Source organism: Neoarius graeffei, chromosome 26, assembly GCF_027579695.1.
Source record: "Neoarius graeffei isolate fNeoGra1 chromosome 26, fNeoGra1.pri, whole genome shotgun sequence".
Lineage (NCBI taxonomy): Eukaryota > Metazoa > Chordata > Actinopteri > Siluriformes > Ariidae > Neoarius > Neoarius graeffei.
Window position 1 is genome coordinate 42847985 of NC_083594.1, and position 20975 is coordinate 42868959.

The 20975-nt window shown below is 43.1% G+C and overlaps 1 protein-coding gene across 1 annotated transcript; it reads left to right on the forward strand.

Moving 5' to 3' along the window:
- Positions 1–14367: 14367 nt before the first annotated feature.
- Positions 14368–17678, forward strand: fmoda (fibromodulin a). The gene is given in 4 exon segments (XM_060909999.1): positions 14368–15097; positions 15100–15243; positions 17531–17563; positions 17566–17678. Coding segments are annotated over 4 exon segments (1020 nt in total).
- The last annotated feature ends 3297 nt before the right edge of the window (positions 17679–20975 follow it).

The following is a 20975-nucleotide window of genomic DNA, read 5'->3' on the forward strand; positions in this document are numbered from 1 at the left end:
CCATAACTCATCAGTTTTTCCAGTGTAATGCAGACAGATATTGCCGTAATTTTTTCATGAGCCATGTAAAAAGAATCCCACTTATGTACTATTTTGCTTGCATTCCTTAACATTAGTTTTGTTTGCATAGTTTGGTTCTTAATCAAAATCTAACTGACTGCAAAACTGCTCTGCATTTTAACTCTAACACTGCATCGTTTTTTCCATTTCAGGTGTGTGAGAAGCAGCCTAAACACAATAAACAGATCATAATTTTGTTCACATGTAGCAAGAATGTGCATACTTCTCTGTACATGAGCTGATGGGTTTTAGTCAGCAGAGTCACTGATACAGGTTTGTCTGGTTTCTTATTGCAGCAGCATACACAGGATACTGCAAGGTGTTTGCACAGTTTACCCAGCCACAGAAGAATTCTTCAGTGCTTCATGGTCAAAGCCCCAGAGTCCTTCAGGATTTCTATTCCATACCCCCCCAACCTCCCACGTCTGTTTCTCTGGTTGTAGCCTATGGTTGCAGTCTGGCGACTGAGCAACATTTCCTAGAAATGGGTCTGGAAAAGGAAAAGAATAATGCAGAAAGAATACTGCTGGGGCTGGCAGCATGGTCTCCTCACAGCAAGAAGGTCCTGGGTTCGAGCCCAGTGGCCGGCAAGGGCCTTTCTGTGTGGAGTTTGCATGTTCTCCCCGTGTCTGCGTGGGTTTCCTCCAGGTGCTCCGATTTCCCCTACAGTCCAAAGACATGCAGGTTAGGCTAATTGGAGGCTCTAAATTGACCGTAGGTGTGAATGTGAGTGTGAATGGTTGTCTGTCTCTGTGTCAGCCCTGCGATAACCTGGCGACTTGTCCAGGGTGTACCGGTACCCCGCCTCTCGGCCATAGTCAGCTGGGATAGGCTCCAGCTTGCCTGTGACCCTGTAGGACAGGATAAGCAGCTACAGATAATAGATGGATGGAATACTGCTGGGCTTTTACACGTGTAAATCTTTCTTGCAAATCATCAGGACAAGATGCGTGCATATTAATCAGATGACATTTCATGTTTATACATAGTTGCTGTTTACACTAATGGATTTTACGCAGCAATTCATGGCAGTGATCCTGAAATTCTGATAGGTTAGCAACAGATGGCCAATTAGCATGATTTCCAGTGAAATGTAGATTTATATTCAACAGTTATTCCATGAAATCAAGTCATACATGAGCTGATAGCCGACGAGGCATGTAACGCTGAGTCGGTTATAAGCCATGTGCGACGAGATTGACTGGAATAACCGTTTTATTCTATCCACATTCACTAGATTTTGAGAAACAGAGCATTTTTATTTTTTGCAAATTTGATAAATAAAAACTTTATACAAAATGTCCGACAAAATCATTTCCACATAGAATGTAAACAAACCAGTGAAATCACAGTCGCAATTTGTGAAAAACGCTATAATAATAATTCTTGAAAAAAAGATACGTTCTTACCATAAAATATTTTCATTCCATATTTTGTTGGGGGTTTTTTTTGTATTTTTTGGGGTTTTGTTTTCAAGTAGTTTTTATTTCGTCCTCGGGTGGTTCAGCAACACACTCCACCATTTTGTTTTTCTCTACTCACGGTATATGAACTGATAGCCTAGTAGTAGAATAGCCAATCAGAGTGTGAGAATGCTCATATCTAGTGAATATGAATAGAATTATTCATTTTATTCAGCAAATATTTTCATCTATTACCTAACATGGTCCGAGAAAAATATTGTTTGGGTTCATCTGTTCCATCATATCTGTGACCTGTATTCATGTCTGCACCATGGTAATGGTGCACCATTATCAATACTTTATTTTATTTTTTTATAATGGGTTTGGGGTGTTGTGTTCTCTTGGCTGCCAGCCACGGATGGTATACTATTTAGACATACGATTCAGTGCAGTGGTTTGGGACATAGCGTGAAAGCTGTGAAATAGTATATTAATTTTATTTATCCCTGTGGAGGTACCACAGATCAATGCTGTTGTTTATTCTGCCACCATGTCGACCCCACTTAAGGAGGTTGCTGTGAAAAAAGTAATCATTCTTCTAAGGGCTCTTATTCAAATCGTGCTCAAATTGTTTAGGGCCCTGGAAAAGAAATAAAATCGGAATATACACAGTTACACATTTGACTGTGAGAGTCTTGAGGGTGCTTCTGTCTCAATGTACAATTTAAATTATCAACCTCTTGTACATGCATGGAAAATGCATTTAGTAACACCTCTTTCTCCAATTTCATTTTTCTACACAATCCCTGGGAGGAATATAATGCAAGGACTGGGACTCTGCAAATGCTGGCATTGGCTAAAACCATGACTGGAGCAGAATGGAATGGAGAGAAAATGTCTGTGTGTACTGCTTTCCCTCACACACCCGTGCACAGTAGTTTTAGTCAGGGCTACAGCTGGAGTGGACCTGGGGAGCCAAACAGACCCTTTATGTGTTTGTGTGCATGTGTGTGTGGTTTAGCTGTAAAATCCTCCTCAGTAAGAGAATTAAATAGAGTTTTGGGTATTAAAAGTCCAAAGTGGTCAGAGTTCCCCCTGTCAAGATTAGTGAATAATAATAAATACAATAGAGCTTTGTTTTTGACCTTATGGGTCACTGAAAACATCTGTTTTTAACAAACGTGGTGTTTATGGTTGATGCCTTGCGTCTGTCACCATTCAAGGTTCTTCTTCCTCCTCTTCTTCTGACATAATTTTTACTTCATTTCTCCTGGCATAAACACAGAAATCCAATATGTGGAAATTCAACATTTCTGATGTGCTAAAACAAGTTTCAGCAATGTATTAATAGTGGGAAAGTTCAGTTATGATGAGGTTTCATGTCTGCAGTCCAAAACAGCTTTTAGACTTTCCCTCCAAAGCAACAATATTTATTCAGTGTGGTTTTGAAGAGACCTAAAATTTCTTGTCTTAGGTCATCATCAAGGAGACATGCAGCTAGAGGAAAATTTGTATATTAAGTGTAAAACATATCTAGGAATGACTTGTTTTTAATTTATTTTGAAGACTACACCTATGCTGTACTGAAAGTCAGTCTGTTCTTATGAGAAATCCTCAGCCTACTGTTTAATCTTAAGTACTGTGTTGTTGGGTTGTTGCTAAATGTGTTGTGCATATGAACAAGTTTGAACAACCTTCTTGTCCAGCACTATTGCCAGGTCAGGGTCCACGTGGACCCTACTGATCCACATGTCATATTAATTGGAGCACAATTTTATGCCAGATGCCCTTCCTGCCGCAACCCTTCCATTTCTGGGCTTGGGAAATAATCATTCACACACGTATTCACATCCATGGGCAATGTAGAGTAGCCAGTTACCCTAACCTGCATGTCTTTGGACGGTGGGGGAAACTGGAGCACCTGGAGGAAACCCACATAGACATGGGGAGAACATGCAAACTCCACACAGAAAGGGCCCCCGTCGGCCATTGGGCTGGAACCCAGAACCTTCTTACTGTGAGGTGACAGTGCTAACCACTACACCACCATGCCACCATATTCATACCCTTTCTCTTATACCCATATTGTTTATGGAAGATGCAAGACAACATTCTTTAATCCATATAAAAAAAACCTTTAAAATCATAATGGATACATATTTTAATAATAATAATCCATCCAGGGGGGTCGCAGGCAAGCTGGAGCCTATCCCAGCTGACTATGGGAGAGAGGCGGGGTACACCCTGGACAAGTCGCCAGGTCATCACAGGGCTGACAAATAAGAAGAACCACCAATGTGTCAAGCATTTACATTTTATTAATTTGGCTGACATTTTTATCCATGGTTAAGGGTAAGAGAGTTAAGGATCTTACTCAGGCACAGTGGCAGATTGGAGATATGAACTAACAGTCTTCCAATCAGTATCCCAAACCTTAACCCCCTTAACCACCAGCCACTCAATTTTGTGTGCACATGAATGCTGAGACCATTCAAAAACGTCACATACCTTGACAAAGTATTTGTAGTAAATACTGCTGTCATGCACCATCTGCCTCTGGAAGCTTCTCACTATCTAGTTCCATGGTGACAGGTAACAGCAGCGCAGACTTTCTGAAGTGGCACACCTCTAAATTGCCTCTAAGTAATACCATTGAGGAGTAGATGCTTCTCATCACAGAGAATGGCATGCCATAGTAGGGGCTTGGCCCATCATTAGGCCATGGTGATGTCCACCAGCTTGTGGTCCAGCCTCTGTTTAGACAAAGGAGTCCCCTGTGGCTTTATATCATAACAGAGAAATAGTTGGTCTGAGAACTGGATGGTCATAATCTGGTCTAAATAATAGCGTAGGGAATGTACCACATGCAGCACTGGATGCTCCACAGGCTCACTTTCAGTGAAGGTTACAGTGTCAGTTGACTGATTCACAAAATGAAGTGACTTGATCTTTTTCTTTTGGCTGCTCCCCTTAAGGGTCCCCACAGTGGATCATCTTGATCTGCATATTTGATTTGGCATAGGTTTTTACACTGGATGCCCTTCCTGATGCAACCCTCTCCATTCTATCCTGGCTTGGGACCAGCACTATGTATGCACTGGCTTGAGCAACCCCAGTGGCTGGGTATTTTTTTACCTAATCTGCATGTCTTTGGACTGTGGGGGGAAACTGGAGCACCTGGAGGAAACCCACGCAGACACGGGAAGACCATGCAAACTCCACACAGAAAGGCCCCGGTTAGCTATGAGGTTCGAACCTAGAATCTCAGAACGACATGATCTTGGGCAGAAATCAGGGATTTCACCACAAGATCAACTATGTGTCATGTAGCTAACATAGCATGTAAGACAAACTTATCAGAGCATTTAACTCCCCAACTTCTTTAGCTAAAGTGATCGGTTAGCTAAAATATTGTTTTCAAAGTTACCCATTTCAAGTCAATGTAATCAGAAGGAAACTCCACATTGAGCTCCAATCCATTCTGAGATTTTTACACTGATGTCAAAACAAGGAAGCTGCTTTAAGAACAATGTAAAATGGGCAAGAAGATTCCCCTGATCAGTTGAGCCCATCCTTAGCAGGATGACTCTCCATGATGATACTGGGTACCTGGATATGGTCAAGAACTGGCCAAAGAATGAGTGGGGCTCCATGTTCAGGCTATTCTCACTGGAGTGGCCCAGATGGTAACTCATAGTCTGGCACCCAAAGGCCAACTGGAGTATTCAGCCATCAGAAGAGCTATGCTCATTTGGGTTAGTCTGTCCCCATAAGAGCACCCTCAGCAGATTTGCCCCAATTTGCTCCACCTCCAGCTCATAATTACTTGCCAAGTGGCAAGGACCCTGTAGGGTTGCAATGCAGGTTGAGGAATTCAAGTACGAGTTATTACTGGGTCCCAAAAGCCTTCAGAGAAATCCAGCAAAGTTTGGCTTGAATAGGTGGATGAATGGTCTCTGGATCATGGGCAGGTGCATCTCCATATTGATAAGACAGCTGTGATTGTGGCCTGCCCACGACTCATGTACAAAATGAAGGTGAAACAGTTCCTGAGGCTGAGAGGATATTACCATAGATTTGTGCCTAATTATTTGGACATGACCAGCCCTATGACCAATCTCTCTAAAAATGGAGCACCAGATCCAGTCCATTTGTTAGTATTGTCTGATTTTTCTCTTCCCTTTCTGCTGAAAAGGATATGCTGGACAGAAGACTTGGGACCAGTGTTGTAGTCAAGTCACTAAACCTCGAGTCTGAGTCCAGTCTCGAGTCCCCAGTGTTCAAGTCCGAGTCAAGTCCAAGTCATTAAAAAAAATTTGAGTCGAGTCTGAGTCAAGTCCACTATTGATCCAAGTTGAGTCCAAGTCAAGTCCAACACTCCAACTGCACCATTTGACGGTGGCTGTTTTAGTACCATTAACATTATTTTGTTCCTGAACATGATGTATGAACAGGCGAATGTGCATTCTCTTTGTCAGGGAACGTGAAATATTCTGTCAGAGATAGTTGGGAGACGGATGTAAGTGCAGAAGGTGTGTTTATTAATACGAATGAAGATGGGTAAACAATCCAGAATGGCAGGCAAAATCATAAAACGGTGAAACAGGCAATAGGTCAAGCGAGGCACAAACAGGACTTGGCAGAATCAAAGATGAGAAACAGGAAATCAGGGATCAGGAAACCAAACAAGGAAATAAGGCTCAGTAATGTGTCGGCAACGCAACTCAATACTTTGCAAAGTAAGTGTGTTTTCACAGTTTTTATATAGGCACGCTGATTGTGCCTTAATCCTGTGCAGGTGCGAATCGTTTATGGCGCGCCTGAGAGTCTGCTTGGTGCGCACACTGTCTGGAGTGTGCCCGAGAGTCTATCTGATGCATGCGCCAAGGTGCGCAGGTGTGACACCCTTACATGAAATTTGTACAAAATTTATGTAGATTTAAATATGCCAAATTATTATAGCATGTTACCAAAAAAAAAAAAGAAAAAATCCCAGTCCTTGTCTCCATTTTCCGAGTCCTAATGCAGTTAATGCACAAGTCTGAGTCCAAGTCCGACTCATCAGTGCTCAAGTCCCAGTCAAGTCACGAGTCCTTAAAATTAGGGCATGAGTCAGATTCGAGTCCAAGTCCTGGACTCAAGTGCTACAAGCCTGCTTGGGACCATTCTGTCCCAGGTGTTGGAAGCTTTCCCTGCAACAGTCAAAGTACAGAAACACTGAAAAGGCGTGGCCAAAATGGATAAACTGCAAACAACTGTTCTCTGTTTTCACCCTCTGTTTGGACCATGCTATGCTGCAGTGATGCCAGCATGTTGATCCTCTGTACTTGGCATTGCAGTCTTTTAAGTTCATAGTGGTCCACAAGCAAGGGGCATAGATAACAGGGGCCAATATTCTCTCTTCTTATCAGTAGAATTGATAGTTGAATGCTGGATGGCTCCCTGGGCCTGCATGGGGCAGTGGGGTCATATAGCAAATGGGGGTATGATTTAAAGTAAGACTCCACTGGGTGGGAGATGTTCTTGACAAACAGAGGAGACAAGGCCTCTTGTAAAAATCTCAGAAACACTCATGTAACTATGGAAAAGCAAACCTTTATTAGCATCTGTATTCTGGCGTACTGGGAACATGGAAATGTTTCCAAGATCCATTGATATTAACTAATCCTTTAGTGGCAGGGGCACTGAGACACCTACCAGGGCTCTGAGGGCATGACTCTTCTGTCAGTGTGAGACAAACAGCACTCTTGTGGTTGCTGGAACATGGAAATTGGCTTGCGGTGGCATACATTCACCATGGGAGCCTTCAGACTAGCTGTGCTGACTTTGGGCTTTGTGATTCTGAAACCTGCACGCTCCTATCCAGGGCCTCTTTGGGGTCAGGCCCAGCACGCAAAACACATTTTGCAGGGCTGGAACCCATTCATTCACATTAACTCATGTGAGTTGGAAAAAATGTAGATATAGAGAAAATGTGATTCATCTTATAAAGTTAGGGATCTTTGTTCTTTCATCTTGTCTGGACACATGATGTCTAGAAAATACCAACTCAGTCCTGAAAGTATTACGTTTTGTCTGAGGCAAAGTGGTTGTGAAAAGGTAGCACATGCCATTCCTCTCAGAGCACAGCAGTCTGGCAGTTTCATTTTTTTTTCCATCAAAACAGGAGGAAATTAACCATGCACTGTTTTTGAGGGTGCTTCTCTATGGACATAGACAGGGAGGAAATGTAACTAGGAAGGAATAAATATTTCTGTTTATTTAATTATTGGTATTTAATTTATATCAAATGCATGTACATTTGAACCTCAACATTTAGCTATATACTGTGCAAGTATATAGTCATGGTTTTATATTTTTATCACATGATCCAAGACAGAATTTTGTAAGAAAAAAAATTTCTTTTGGTGGTATCCATACTGTATAGAAAGTCTTCATGTAACATCATGCAATGAAAATTTCAGCTCGGCAGTTCTTGGAATAAAACAGACAGAGAATGTGTTTTGCTGATGAACAACATGTGGAAGATTAAGCAACTGCTGATTAAGCTTGAAAAAATGAAGCTCAGGGTACTGCAGCACCCCTCTGTAGCCATGTGCTCCTAATTTTCCACTACTCGTAGTTATCCTCATCTCATCAACTTTGTATCAGACTCCCAAAAAACAAAATGCGTACAAATCCCCCCCAAAAAAACTACAATGCTGTAAGATCCTTTACATTCCTTCCCAATACACAGTGTGTAAAATTCTGCATGCACATTGCAGTATGCATATGCACCATACAGCAGAGCTTCCTGTTTGTTGGATACATGCAGGTTAGTTGAGTGTTTCATTTTCCTCTGGCTGGCTGTGATGGAGCACTGTGTGGAAGGTTTGCGGTTGGCCCTGTGTGTAAAGCCAAGCCACACACAAGCTGGTTGAAAGTGGTACTGTAGGTGGTACTCTCTACTTGACAGACATGGGATTTGACTCATCTTGCTCTCATATACTCTTCCAATACATGAACACAGGAGCATTTAGTCATATAACGAAACATGTGGCAACAGAAACCAGGGGATTATGAATATGTCAGAGGAGGTTTGAAAGAAAACGCACCCATTCAGATTTCTTATTTTCTCTCTTCAATAAGTGTCAGCCTGAAATGCACTTTAAGCCCATTGGCGAATCCAGGCTTACATTCCTGTTAGTTTCATGCACTGTTCACTGGAGTATTCATCGTCCTTACTGAATAATGCGTTTTTTGATATTAATATCAACTGATAAAATGGTTCAAATACAGAGCTATACAGAATTTCCAATATAAAAAAGATGCAGTCTTTTCATATATACCTACAAATGATAAAAAGCCTCTGCAGGAGATTTTCAGTCAGATCATCACCACCTTATGTTCTGCAAGAGAGAGAAGTTTCTCTTGACACTTTCATGTGCGAGGACCAGAGGGCGCCCTTTAGTCCAAACCTCAAGCACCAGGTTGTTAGGTTTATTAAACTCAACTTCCTTGTAAGCTACATGTGTTTCATTATCAAGGGTCTGACAGTGGATTTTCCATCCTTTTGTTGCCTGCATGTTTCTAATACGTTGTTTGCTTTTTTATGTTTTGGGAAAAGAATGAAGTGATTTTGATGAGATCAAAATGATTACCATATGGGCAGGGAGGAAGTGTATACCCATTTTGGAAAGGGAATGTATATGCTTGATTGAACAGCACTGGGAAACTCTGCATTGGTTAAATACAGCTGTGAGAAAGTTGAGGAAATATTTGAAGACCTTATTTTATCATCTTTATAAATAATTTGCTGCTTAATGAACCATGTACCGTATCTGCTGTAAATACTGGTTTGGCAGGTTGGTTTAATTGTGTTATAAATGCATCATTATATTAATTAATTTGGGTAAAGTGGACTGTTGTGGGGTTTTTTTTTTGGGGGGGGGGGTTGTGCTTACAAGTCAAGTTCATTGCCAAATGATATCAGTACACACACACACACACACACACACACACACACACGGACATGTGTTTTGCATTCTTTTAGGGGTCATAGGTACACATTGCAGCGATATGAGCAGCACTTACTGGCCGCTTGAGATAATCCTGAGTAGTGAGTGTTCAACTACGTATAATAAGCATGAAGCTAGATTCAAAAATAAACAGCCTTAACTTAGCTAGTTTTAGACTCAGGATTATATATTTGCATATTAGTTAACTCATGTGTAGTGTAAGATGATCAGATGAGATGTGTAAGATGAGACAGAGCATACTTAGTGCTGGTCTCAAGCCTGGATAGATTGGGGAGGGTTGCATCAGGAAGGACATCCGGTGTAAAAACCTATGCCAAATCAAATATGTGAAACAGATCTGCTGTGGCGATCCCGAATGAACAGGAACAGCTGAAAGAAGAAGAAGAAGATTCTTTGTAGTATAATCTTCAAATGAAATGGAAATATGGTCTCAATAAATCAAAATGTTATACATCATGGGAACCTGGCACATATTATAACTTATATGTTATTTCCATTTCATAAGAAAGTGTACTGTACAAATGTTTTTACTAGCCACCATAGTTCTCTGTATGTTCCTGAGAAAATAAACCTTTTCCAGTTCCAGGCACCGGACTCTTTTATTATATAATAACTGGGGCACCAGAGCATGACCTAAATTGATGATTCACTTCAAATATGTAAACACCATATGTGGGACAGTGTGCTTTAGGTAATTATCATGCAATTCTAGTCGGGACACATGCCAATGGCATAATTTGCTAAAAATACATGCCAATGACATAACAAAAACTTCAGGTTGTGAAAGTCCGACACTTTTTGCTTTCCGGTAGATGACATTTGGTTGTCGCATACTTTTTCTTGTCTTAAATGATCACTAAAAGCCCAGGATTCCCCACTGGATTATTATTATTATATTATTTCCTTTTATTAAAGCTAATTTAATTAAATTCATTCATTAGTCATTCACTGATCTTCCATGTGTGGCACGGTGGTGTTGTGGTTAGCACTGTTGCCTCACAGCAAGAAGGTCCTGGATTTGAGCCCAGTGGCTGACAAGGGCCTTTCTGTATGGAGTTTGAATGTTCTCACCGTGTCTGCGTGGGTTTCCTCTGGATGCTCCGGTTTCCCCCACAGTCTAAAGACATGAAGGTTAGGCGAATTGGTGTCTCTAAATCAACCACGAGTGTGAATGGTTGTTTGTGTCTATGTGTCAGCCCTGTGATGACCTGGCGACTTGTCCAGGGTGTACCCCGCCTCTTGCCCATAGTCAGCTGGGATAGGCTCCAGCTTACCTGCGACCCTGCACAGGATAAGCAGCTACAGATGATGGATGATCTTCAATGTTTTATCGTGGTTAGGGTCACCAGGAACCCTGGACATGAGGTAGGAATACACCATTGCACCATGCACACACACACACATTCACACAGACAATTTAGAATAACCACTGAGGAAATTGTAGGAAATCAGAAAGCCCAGATGAACCCCACATAGACATGGAAAAACATGAAACTCTACACAGACAGTAATCCAGGATCAAACTGGGGACCCTGGAGCTGTGAGCCAGCAATAATATCCAATCCACCACCACACTGCCAATTTTACTGATTGTATTTTTCAAATAGGTATTTTGTTGAAGTAAACATATAAAATGCTCATAATATATAAAAATGCACTCCCTGATGTTGAAGAGGATGAGAAAAGGTGATCCACAAATTTGCAAAACAATATACCTGTTTGACTATAAGTTATTAAGCTTAGGCCCCGGTCACACCGCCCGAACTTTGGTGGAGCGTTCCTGGAGTGGTGAAAAAAATTCATCACCGCTCGTAACCGTTCACCACCGTTTAACAAAAGTTGGCCCCCGTTAAAGCAACGCCGTATACGCTCGGCCACCGCTGATGTTTCTCGAGGGGCCCTCCTACCGCTCCGAAAGTTTTGAGCTGTACAAAATATTGCGAGCGGTGAGGAGGGGGCAATTTTCCGCCCCGGCAAAGTTCACCCCCGCTCCACCAACGCCCAGTCAAAGTTTGGCACCGCTAGACGCAAGTTCGTGGACGCTTGGGTCCGCTAGGCCAACGCAGAAATCTTGAACGCTGGACCACCGCTGCTTCGCCAGCGTTGCCCGGGCGGCGATTAAACGTTGCACAAACTTCGGTGGAGCGGTTGTAAGCGTTTTACGAGCAGACACGGGGTTGCTGGAACGGTGTCGGGCGTTGAAGCAGCTATCCATGGCGGCGATGAACTTTGGTTTGGCGTTGGTATAGAGGTGTCGGAGCGGGACCAGAATTTGGCTATAAATACGGGCAGGGGCGCAGATACGTTTTTTGAACTGGGGGGGACAAAAAACTGGGGGGGACAAAGCTGCCAGCAAACCAACCCCAACCCCGATATGCCTGTCAAGCTTGTTGTGGGTTACCATAGCAACCAAGCTCGAGCTCACAACCTGTGCAGTCTGCGCAGCTCAACCAACCGAGTATCAGTCTTTGTTTTGTTTTATGTGAGTTGTTGCAACTATGTATACACTGCTGTGCACCTCAATAAACCGAATGGTAATTAGTCTTTTGATTTTTCCGTGAGGTTTGCCTTATGCAAAGAAAGACAGCATAGATGTTTTTTCCTCCCTATAAGTGGGGGGGACCGAACGAAGTGAATTTAAATCTGGGTGGGACGAATCCTCCCCGTCCCCCCCCTCTATCTGCGCCCGTGAATACGGGGAGAAATGGACCAGGAGCTCATTTGGAATCGAGCTGCTGTTGAGTTCAGACCTCATCTATATCGAATTTGCTCAAAGTTACAGTAAAACTGTATCACCATGGATGCTGAGAGACTTGCTATGATTGGTGCTAAACCAACTTTATACCCCCGCCGAGCCAAAGCCCGCATGCGCAGAACGCCGCTATACCAACACTCGCTACCGCTAAACCAACGCTAAAGCAACGCCGGCTTCAGCGGTGCACCTCTAAGCCAACGCCCATGTTTTCGATTTTTTTTCCCATTTTGTGCGCGGTGACGAGCGTTGTCGAAATTCGGCCCCCCCTCCCTACCGTTCAAGGAACGCTCCAGCAAAGTTCGGGCGGTGTGACTGGGGCCTTAGTTAGTTAGTTATGGTCGGGTTCTTGCCCGAACTGATAATTAGATCATCAGTTTTTCTCTGGCTAATCAGACACAAGATACGCCACCACTCTTGCTGGAGCAGTTGGGGGTTAGGTGCCTTGCTTAAGGGCACTTGAGTCAGTCCTGCTGGTTCAGGGACTCAAACCAGCGACCTTTTGGTCCCAAAGCTGTTTCTCTAACTGTTTCTGGTTAGAGAAGTTATGAAGCACATGGCTCTATATTGTGTACCTTGGGCCTGATGTATACAAGGGCTATATGACACCAGTATTTATTGCAAATGCTGAATCAAATGTCACTACGCAATAGATTCAGATCCGACATTATAAAGTGCCTGTACCATAGTTAGTGCATGCTGTACTGTATGTTTGCATACCTGCAGTATATATGCAAACACATGCTGTCATGCTGTAATTTGACTTTACGTCTCTGAAAATTGTAGGCACATACCAGTGTAGGAAAGTCCTCCAATCTGAGCCTCCTTTTGTCAAAATCTATTAAAGCCCAGCTCCCCAGCCTCCATGGATTTGATTATCTGCTCCAGTCAGGCATTAAAGAGGCCTCTGAAGGCAGGGAGAGATTAAACACTCCACAGCAGGGCAGACAGGACATGTGGATTAGGGAGGCACATGGCAAATCAGATGGAGACTCCAAGAGAGACTTTGGTTGGCCACTAGCCAGTGATAGAACACTTTAGTTTTTGGAGGCCAACGGTGTCTCAATAAGAGCTCGAAATATTTGAAGAATAATTGTGCTCACCCTGGATAGTGCACAAAGTAGTAATATACACTACATATGTTGATGAATTCAGTCGTTCGCTCTGTATTCTGCTGAGTTCATAAACACCTTGTTATGAGTCCAGCCTTTCATGTTTTTCAAAAGATTTTTCAAAATGTCAACTTGGTTGCCAGCTTAGATGGGACCAAACTCTGGAAATGGTCCTCTGGGACCTGGTTAATTGGGACAATTCCATTAAAAAAACCCATCCATAATGAGAAAAACCTGGCATGTGGAAGAGGAGCTGCCACTATATCACAAAGATGTTCAGCAGCAGGAAGTGAGCAAGACCAGCTACCCCACTGAGTGGACTAACGATGGAGCGAAAAGTGTGCAATTATTGGGCAGGGCTTTGGAGTGGGGTTGCAGGAATTTTAGGAAGGTGGAGGAGAAAACCTTGAAAGGGAGACGGTGGTGTATTTACAAAGTCTTTGGCAAAGTCACAGTGTTACAGTGGCTTGCTAACAAAGTGGGCTACCGTAGAAGGAGGGAGTGCCATTTAACTAAATCAGGTAGGAGTGTTCCTATGTGGTCTGTAATATGTTCGAGGAAATTGTAAAATTACAGTGTTTTATGTTTTTGGTACTCATCTGCATTAAGGCCACTTTGTTCAAAATTTCCCTCCCTCTTTTATGGATTTGATTCCAAGAAGACTTTACACTCACAGGATGGAAATTGTTTGGTTGGTTGTTTTTTGTTTTTACATTGCTTGAATTTACTGGGATATCTTGTAATTAAAAGGACGTGCATTTTGCACATTTTTATTTAACGCACAATTGATGTAGGAAGGTATATAGTGTTTCTTTGCTCTTAGCTTGTATCTACACGTGTACCTTTGTTGTTTTAGACTTTCTACTTTGCACTCACATTAAACTCTATATTCATTTTATATATCTTGTGCACATTTTACTTTATTTTGTTTTCTCTTTCAATTAATTTTCCTGATTTGTTGGAATAATTATGAAGGTGACCACATGCTTTCTCCTCCAGTTCCTGAGCATCTGACATTTTTCATGATGATGCACCCGCCTTCTCTCCTGTTGATGACAGGATTCCTGCACCTTGCTTTGGCTAATGGGGTTGACCAACTGTCCTGGGTCTACCGCATGAAATCCTTGGAGCCTGACAGCACTGGAGGGGATTGTCCAGCTGAGTGTGACTGCCCTCCAACCTTTCCCATTGCCATGTACTGCAACAAGCGTAGCATGAAACACATGCCATACATCCCCTCTCGCATGAAATATATTTACCTTCAGCACAACCTAATAACTGCAGTCTCAGACAAAGCATTTATAAATGGCACCAACTTAGTGTGGGTCATGTTGCATGAGAACCAGATTGCAGAGATAGGGAAAAGGGCCTTTGCCAGTCTGGTGAACCTGGACCGCCTGTACTTGAGTGGCAACAACCTGACTGAGGTGCCATCCAACCTTTCTCACTCTTTACGTAACTTACGTCTCAACCACAACAAAATTGACAAGATGTCACCCAATGCTTTTGAAGGCATGGAGAATCTGACCACCTTGCTACTCAACCACAATGCCATCCAGGACATGGGCAGCACTCTGAGGGGCCTGAAGTCCCTCACCTTACTCGATCTGAGCAGAAACCAGTTGAAGAAAGTTCCAGATAGCCTGCCTGCTATGCTGCACTAGCTCTATTTGGGCTCCAACTACATTGACATCATCCCAGGGAACTTCCTTCACCATTTCACCAACCTGCAGCATGTGCACTTATCTCACAATGCCTAATAGATAAGGGCATTCCACCGAACACTTTCAATGTAAGTGGTATAGTAGAACTGGACCTCTCCTTTAACAAACTGGAGAGTATCCCAGCAGTTAGCACCAGCCTTGAACACCTCTATCTACAAGCCAACCAAATCAAAGGTATGGTTGTTTTGGGATCACATAGCCCATGTTTTGAGTTTTTTCTGTGAAGAATCTTCAGTTTTGCCACTAAGTAATATGTTTGTTTTTGTTGGTTGAATCTCTTAAAAATGTTTGTCAGAAATTATGAAACAGAGGATTTCCCTTTTAGGCAGTGTTCCAAAAATATATCTCATCTCATCTCATTATCTCTAGCCGCTTTATCCTGTCCTACAGGGTCGCAGGCAAGCTGGAGCCTATCCCAGCTGACTACGGGAGAAAGGCGGGGTACACCCTGGACAAGTCGTCAGGTCATCACAGGGCTGACACATAGACACAGACAACCATTCACACTTGCATTCACACCTATGAATCTGATTTCCCTCAATTTAGAGTCACCAGTTAACCTAACCTGTATGTCTTTGGACTGTGGGGGAAACCGGAGCACCCGGAGGAAACCCACGCGGGCACGGGGAGAACATGCAAACTCCGCACAGAAAGGCCCTCGCAGGCCACAGGGCTCAAACCCGGACCTTCTTGCTGCGAGGCGACAGCGCTAACCACTACACCACTGTGCCGCCCTCCAAAAATATATATACAGTATATATAGATAAAAATATATCAAACTTGCCTTGCCTCCTTTGTAATTTGATAAGTATGTTCTACTTGGGTAAACTGGGTAAATGCCCATAATTTATTTTATGTCACATGATAGAGATATTTGTTTGTCATGCTTGAAACTTGTTTTGGCTAGCTTCAGTTAAATCCTTGAAACTTATTTTGCTCACACATGTACGCCCTGTTTTTCATAAGGCTACCCCGCTCAGTAATATTCCATCACCCATTGAAGCTACCCTATCACACTCAGCCAACTCTGCTTTCTTATATTATCCCCTGCCCAAACAAAGTTTGGCGGGGGATATAGAAACGGGTTCCGTCCATCCGTCCGGTCATGTTTTCATTTCCGGGCCATATCTTTAAAACTACTGAAGATATCTTCATGAAACTTTGTATACATATCAAGCAATATGTGAACTGGGGCCTTTTGCTATTTTGGATTTTTGAAAAAAAAAAAAATTCAAATTTTTACATCGAAAATAGATTTTGACTTCGTTTCTAAGAGCAATGTCTGTTTCCGGAGCATATAATCCAAAACCATTCATGATACGGATTTGAAACTTGGTGTACATGTTAACAAGGTGATGTAGATGTGCATTTTCATGCTAAAATTTTTTAGAAATTTTAATTTTTCATGTTTCCATGGGATGGCACAGTGGTGTAGTGGTTAGCACTGTCGCCTCACAGCAAGAAGGTCCTGGGTTTGAGCCCAGTGGCCGGCGAGGGGCTTTCTGTGTGGAGTTTGTATGTTCTCCCCGTGTCTGCGTGACTGTGGGTCTCCCCCGCAGTCCAAAGACATGCAGGTTAGGTTAATTGGTGGCTCTAAATTGACCGTAGGTGTGAATGTGAGTGTGAATGGTTGTTTGTGTCTCTGTGTCAGCCCTGCAATAACCTGGCGACTTGTCCAGGGTGTACCCCGCCTTTCGCCCATAGTCAGCTGGGATAGGCTCCAGCTTGCCTGCAACCCTGTAGAACAGGATAAGTGCCTACAGATAATGGATGTGTGGATGGATGGATGTTTCCATGGAAACAATTTCAGACTTAATCTCTCAGGTTAGTTTTAGGGGTAGGTTTTGTTTCTGGAGCAGAACTTGAAAACTATGAGTGGAATGGTCTTGAAAGTTGGTATATGTGTTGATTAAGTAATGTATATGTGCCTTTTTATACTAAGAAATGTGAGAAATTTTAATTTTTAGCTCACCTGGAACAAAGGCCCGGTAGGCTTATGCCATGTGCTGCTGAGGTCAGTGTAAAGAGGTAGGGTTGGTTTCCTGCAGCAGAACTTGAAAAATGTGCCAAATAATATCTTGAAACTTGATACATAGTTGGTATATAGGGTGGGGGATATAGATGGCTCTGTCTTCTTGTTACGTTTTCCAGTCATATTACTACAATACAGTATACTCTTGAATGTGGATATCTACTCATGTTTGTCCTTCAGTAAACTGAGAAACATCTCTGAACTGCCGTGCGTCATTGGTTGTTGCTCCCAGATCCGTGAAGCAGAATCTCCTACGTGACAGAGGACTTATATTTCTAGATCGCTCATACTTTATAAATTCAACCTTCTTCAGTAAAACCAGATGAAAATCTATCATCATCATGGTTCGCCTTTGGATTATTAACTCATACGCAAATCATGGACCGCTTGAAACTTGATAAATAATCTGATTTCTTTGCTTGATTACAGAATTTTCCCTGGGCAGTTTCTGCAGTGTGGTGGATGTAACTTCTCCAAGCTAAAGGTCCTGCGTCTGGAAGGGAATGAGATCACGCGTAGGGATGTCCCATCTGACTCAGCAATGTGCCTCCGCTTTGCCTCAGACATCGCCCTGTAACTGTTCCAACAGGGCAACTGTGCATTGTCTTCTCTGTAACTAGTCCACCAAATATTCAAACATTCTTACTGTTTACTCCATGTTTATTTTAAAATTTAATACTGATTATGTTTATATTTCTGCTGTAGCAAAGGGGTTTGTGGTGATACATGCATATGTGTTTTGACCCGAGTTGTGGGTGGCCTGGATGTTTTGAAGTAAGAGCAAAAGGAAAAGACGTGATGAGTTGGTTCATTTTCTCATTTCAAAATGATCTGTTTACTTTCTGAACATGCCACGCTTAAGAATAACTTGAAGATAATGTATTTTTTTTAATGTTAATTATGGATTGTATGTATTGTAGGCAGCGCTTGAGGAGACTATGTTCTGGACATGTTAAATTTAACCTGAGTAAATGAAAAGTAATAAATATTTTAATAAGAAAAACTCTGTGAATCTTTGTATTGCTTGGGTGTTTACTGACTTCCCTTTCGCAAAAGACCACAAATGTCATAATTTTAAGGATGTATATAGATAAACACCAAGTTAAAGACAAATCTGTTGGCAAAAACAAATGTACCTCCCTATACCTAAACATCAATTAGGAAATTTGGCTCCACCTTCTGGTCACATGAGTTTGCTTATGGATAACAAAAGGAAAACTTGACAATCTTACATACACATATCAAACATCTCATCTCATCTCATTATCTCTAGCCGCTTTATCCTTCTACAGGGTCGCAGGCAAGCTGGAGCCTATCCCAGCTGACTACGGGCGAAAGGCGGGGTACACCCTGGACAAGTCGCCAGGTCATCACAGGGCTGACACATAGACACAGACAACCATTCACACTCACATTCACACCTACGGTCAATTTAGAGTCACCAGTTAACCTAACCTGCATGTCTTTGGACTGTGGGGGAAACCGGAGCACCCGGAGGAAACCCACGCGGACACGGGGAGAACATGCAAACTCCACACAGAAAGGCCCTCGCCGGCCCCGGGGCTCGAACCCAGGACCTTCTTGCTGTGAGGCGACAGCGCTAACCACTACACCACCGTGCCGCCCCCATATCAAACATATCATACTAAATACAAACATGGAGCTGTTAAAGTGAACACAGAAGATAATACAAGTTTCCATCAAATGACCAGAAATGAATGTAACTGATAAAAAAAAATTGTGAATATTTATCATACTAATACTTTAAGTTTTATATACAGTTCTGTGGGCGGCACGGTGGTGTAGTGGTTAGCGCTGTCGCCTCACAGCAAGAAGGTCCTGGGTTCGAGCCCCGTGGCCGGCGAGGGCCTTTCTGTGTGGAGTTTGCATGTTCTCCCCGTGTCCGCGTGGGTTTCCTCCGGGTGCTCCGGTTTCCCCCACAGTCCAAAGACATGCAGGTTAGGTTAACTGGTGACTCTAAATTGACCGTAGGTGTGAATGTGAGTGTGAATGGTTGTCTGTGTCTATGTGTCAGCCCTGTGATGACCTGGCGACTTGTCCAGGGTGTACCCCGCCTTTCGCCCGTAGTCAGCTGGGATAGGCTCCAGCTTGCCTGCGACCCTGTAGAAGGATAAAGCGGCTAGAGATAATGAGATGAGATGAGATGAGATACAGTTCTGTGCAAAAGTCTTAGGCACATGTAAAGAAATGCTGTAGACCAAAAATGGCTTTATTAATATGTCATAAAAATACTATAAGCAGTAAGCCATAATAAATGAAACAAAGTCAATGTTTGGTGTGAGACGACCCTTTGCTTAAAAAAAAAAAATAGTAGTCTCGGGTACAATGAGTGCAGTTTTATAAGGAAATGAGCTGTAGGTTTTACTGAGCATCTTACAGAACCAGCCACAGTTCTTCTGGGCACTTTGTCACACTTGCTTCTTAATTTTGCACCAAAACCCAGTAGCCTTCATTATGTTTTTTAATCTGAAAAGTGCTCTCTTATGTAATATGCTGCTCAGACACAAACATTTTTTTCTCATCTCGTCTCGTCTCGTCTTCTTCCGCTTTATCCGGGACCGGGTCGCGGAGGCAGCAGTCTAAGCAGGGAAGCCCAAACTTCCCTTTCCCCAGACACCTCGGCCAGCTCCTCGGGAAGAACACCGAGGCGTTCCCAGGCCAGCCGAGAGACATAGTCCCTCCAGCGTGTCCTGGGTCTTCCCCGGGGCCTCCCCCCGGGGGGACATGCCTGGAACACTTCCCCAGGGAGCTGAGACATTTTTTTCTGTAACATTTAAGTTTGTGCTGCAAAAGTTTGTAACTCTAAAATGTTTTTGTACTGACTCGATAATGTAGAAGTCATGAAATAGAAATCTATAACAAAATTTGTGTGAAAAAAATGGGGGGGCTAAGACTTTTGCACAGTATAAAAAACACTTAACAAAGTTGGGACAGTAGAGCATTTATCACTTTGTATGTTACCATTCCTTCCATTTTTTTCTCGCCTGTAGTCAGTTGACTATGGGCGAGAGGCGGGGTACACCCTGGACAAGTCGCCAGAACATCACATGGCTGACACATAGAGACAAATAACCATTCACACTCACATTAGAGCCACCAATTAGCCTAACCTGCATGTCTTTGGACTGTGGGGGAAACCGGATGGAGCACCCAGAGGAAACCCATGCGGACACGGGGAGAACATGCAAACTCCACACAGAAAGTCCCCCGTCGGCCACTAGACTTGAACCCAGAACCTTCTTGCTGTGAGGCGACAGTGCTAACCACTACACCACTGTGCCACCCCTTTACTTGCTTTCTTCCACACAAAATGTAGCTCTCTGATAAGGTCTGATTCTACAGATGGCAATGATAATTAGCTGAGACATATTTGGCACAGGGTGGCATGGTGGTGTAGTGGTTAGCGCTGTCGCCTCACAGCAAGAAGGTCCTGGGTTCGAGCCCCGGGGCCGGCGAGGGCCTTTCTGTGTGGAGTTTGCATGTTCTCCCCGTGTCCGCGTGGGTTTCCTCCGGGTGCTCCGGTTTCCCCCGCAGTCCAAAGACATGCAGGTTAGGTTAACTGGTGACTCTAAATTGACCGTAGGTGTGAATGTGAGTGTGAATGGTTGTCTGTGTCTATGTGTCGGCCCTGTGATGACCTGGCGACTTGTCTAGGGTGTACCCCGCCTTTCGCCTGTAGTCAGCTGGGATAGGCTCCAGCTTGCCTGCGACCCTGTAGAAGGATAAAGTGGCTAGAGATAATGAGATGAGATGAGATATTTGGCACATGCTACTCTGTGGTTTATTTTTATTCAGCCTAAAAGGGAAAATGTCCAGTCACACTGGGAGTTTGTCAGTACTGTAAGTGCCTGCA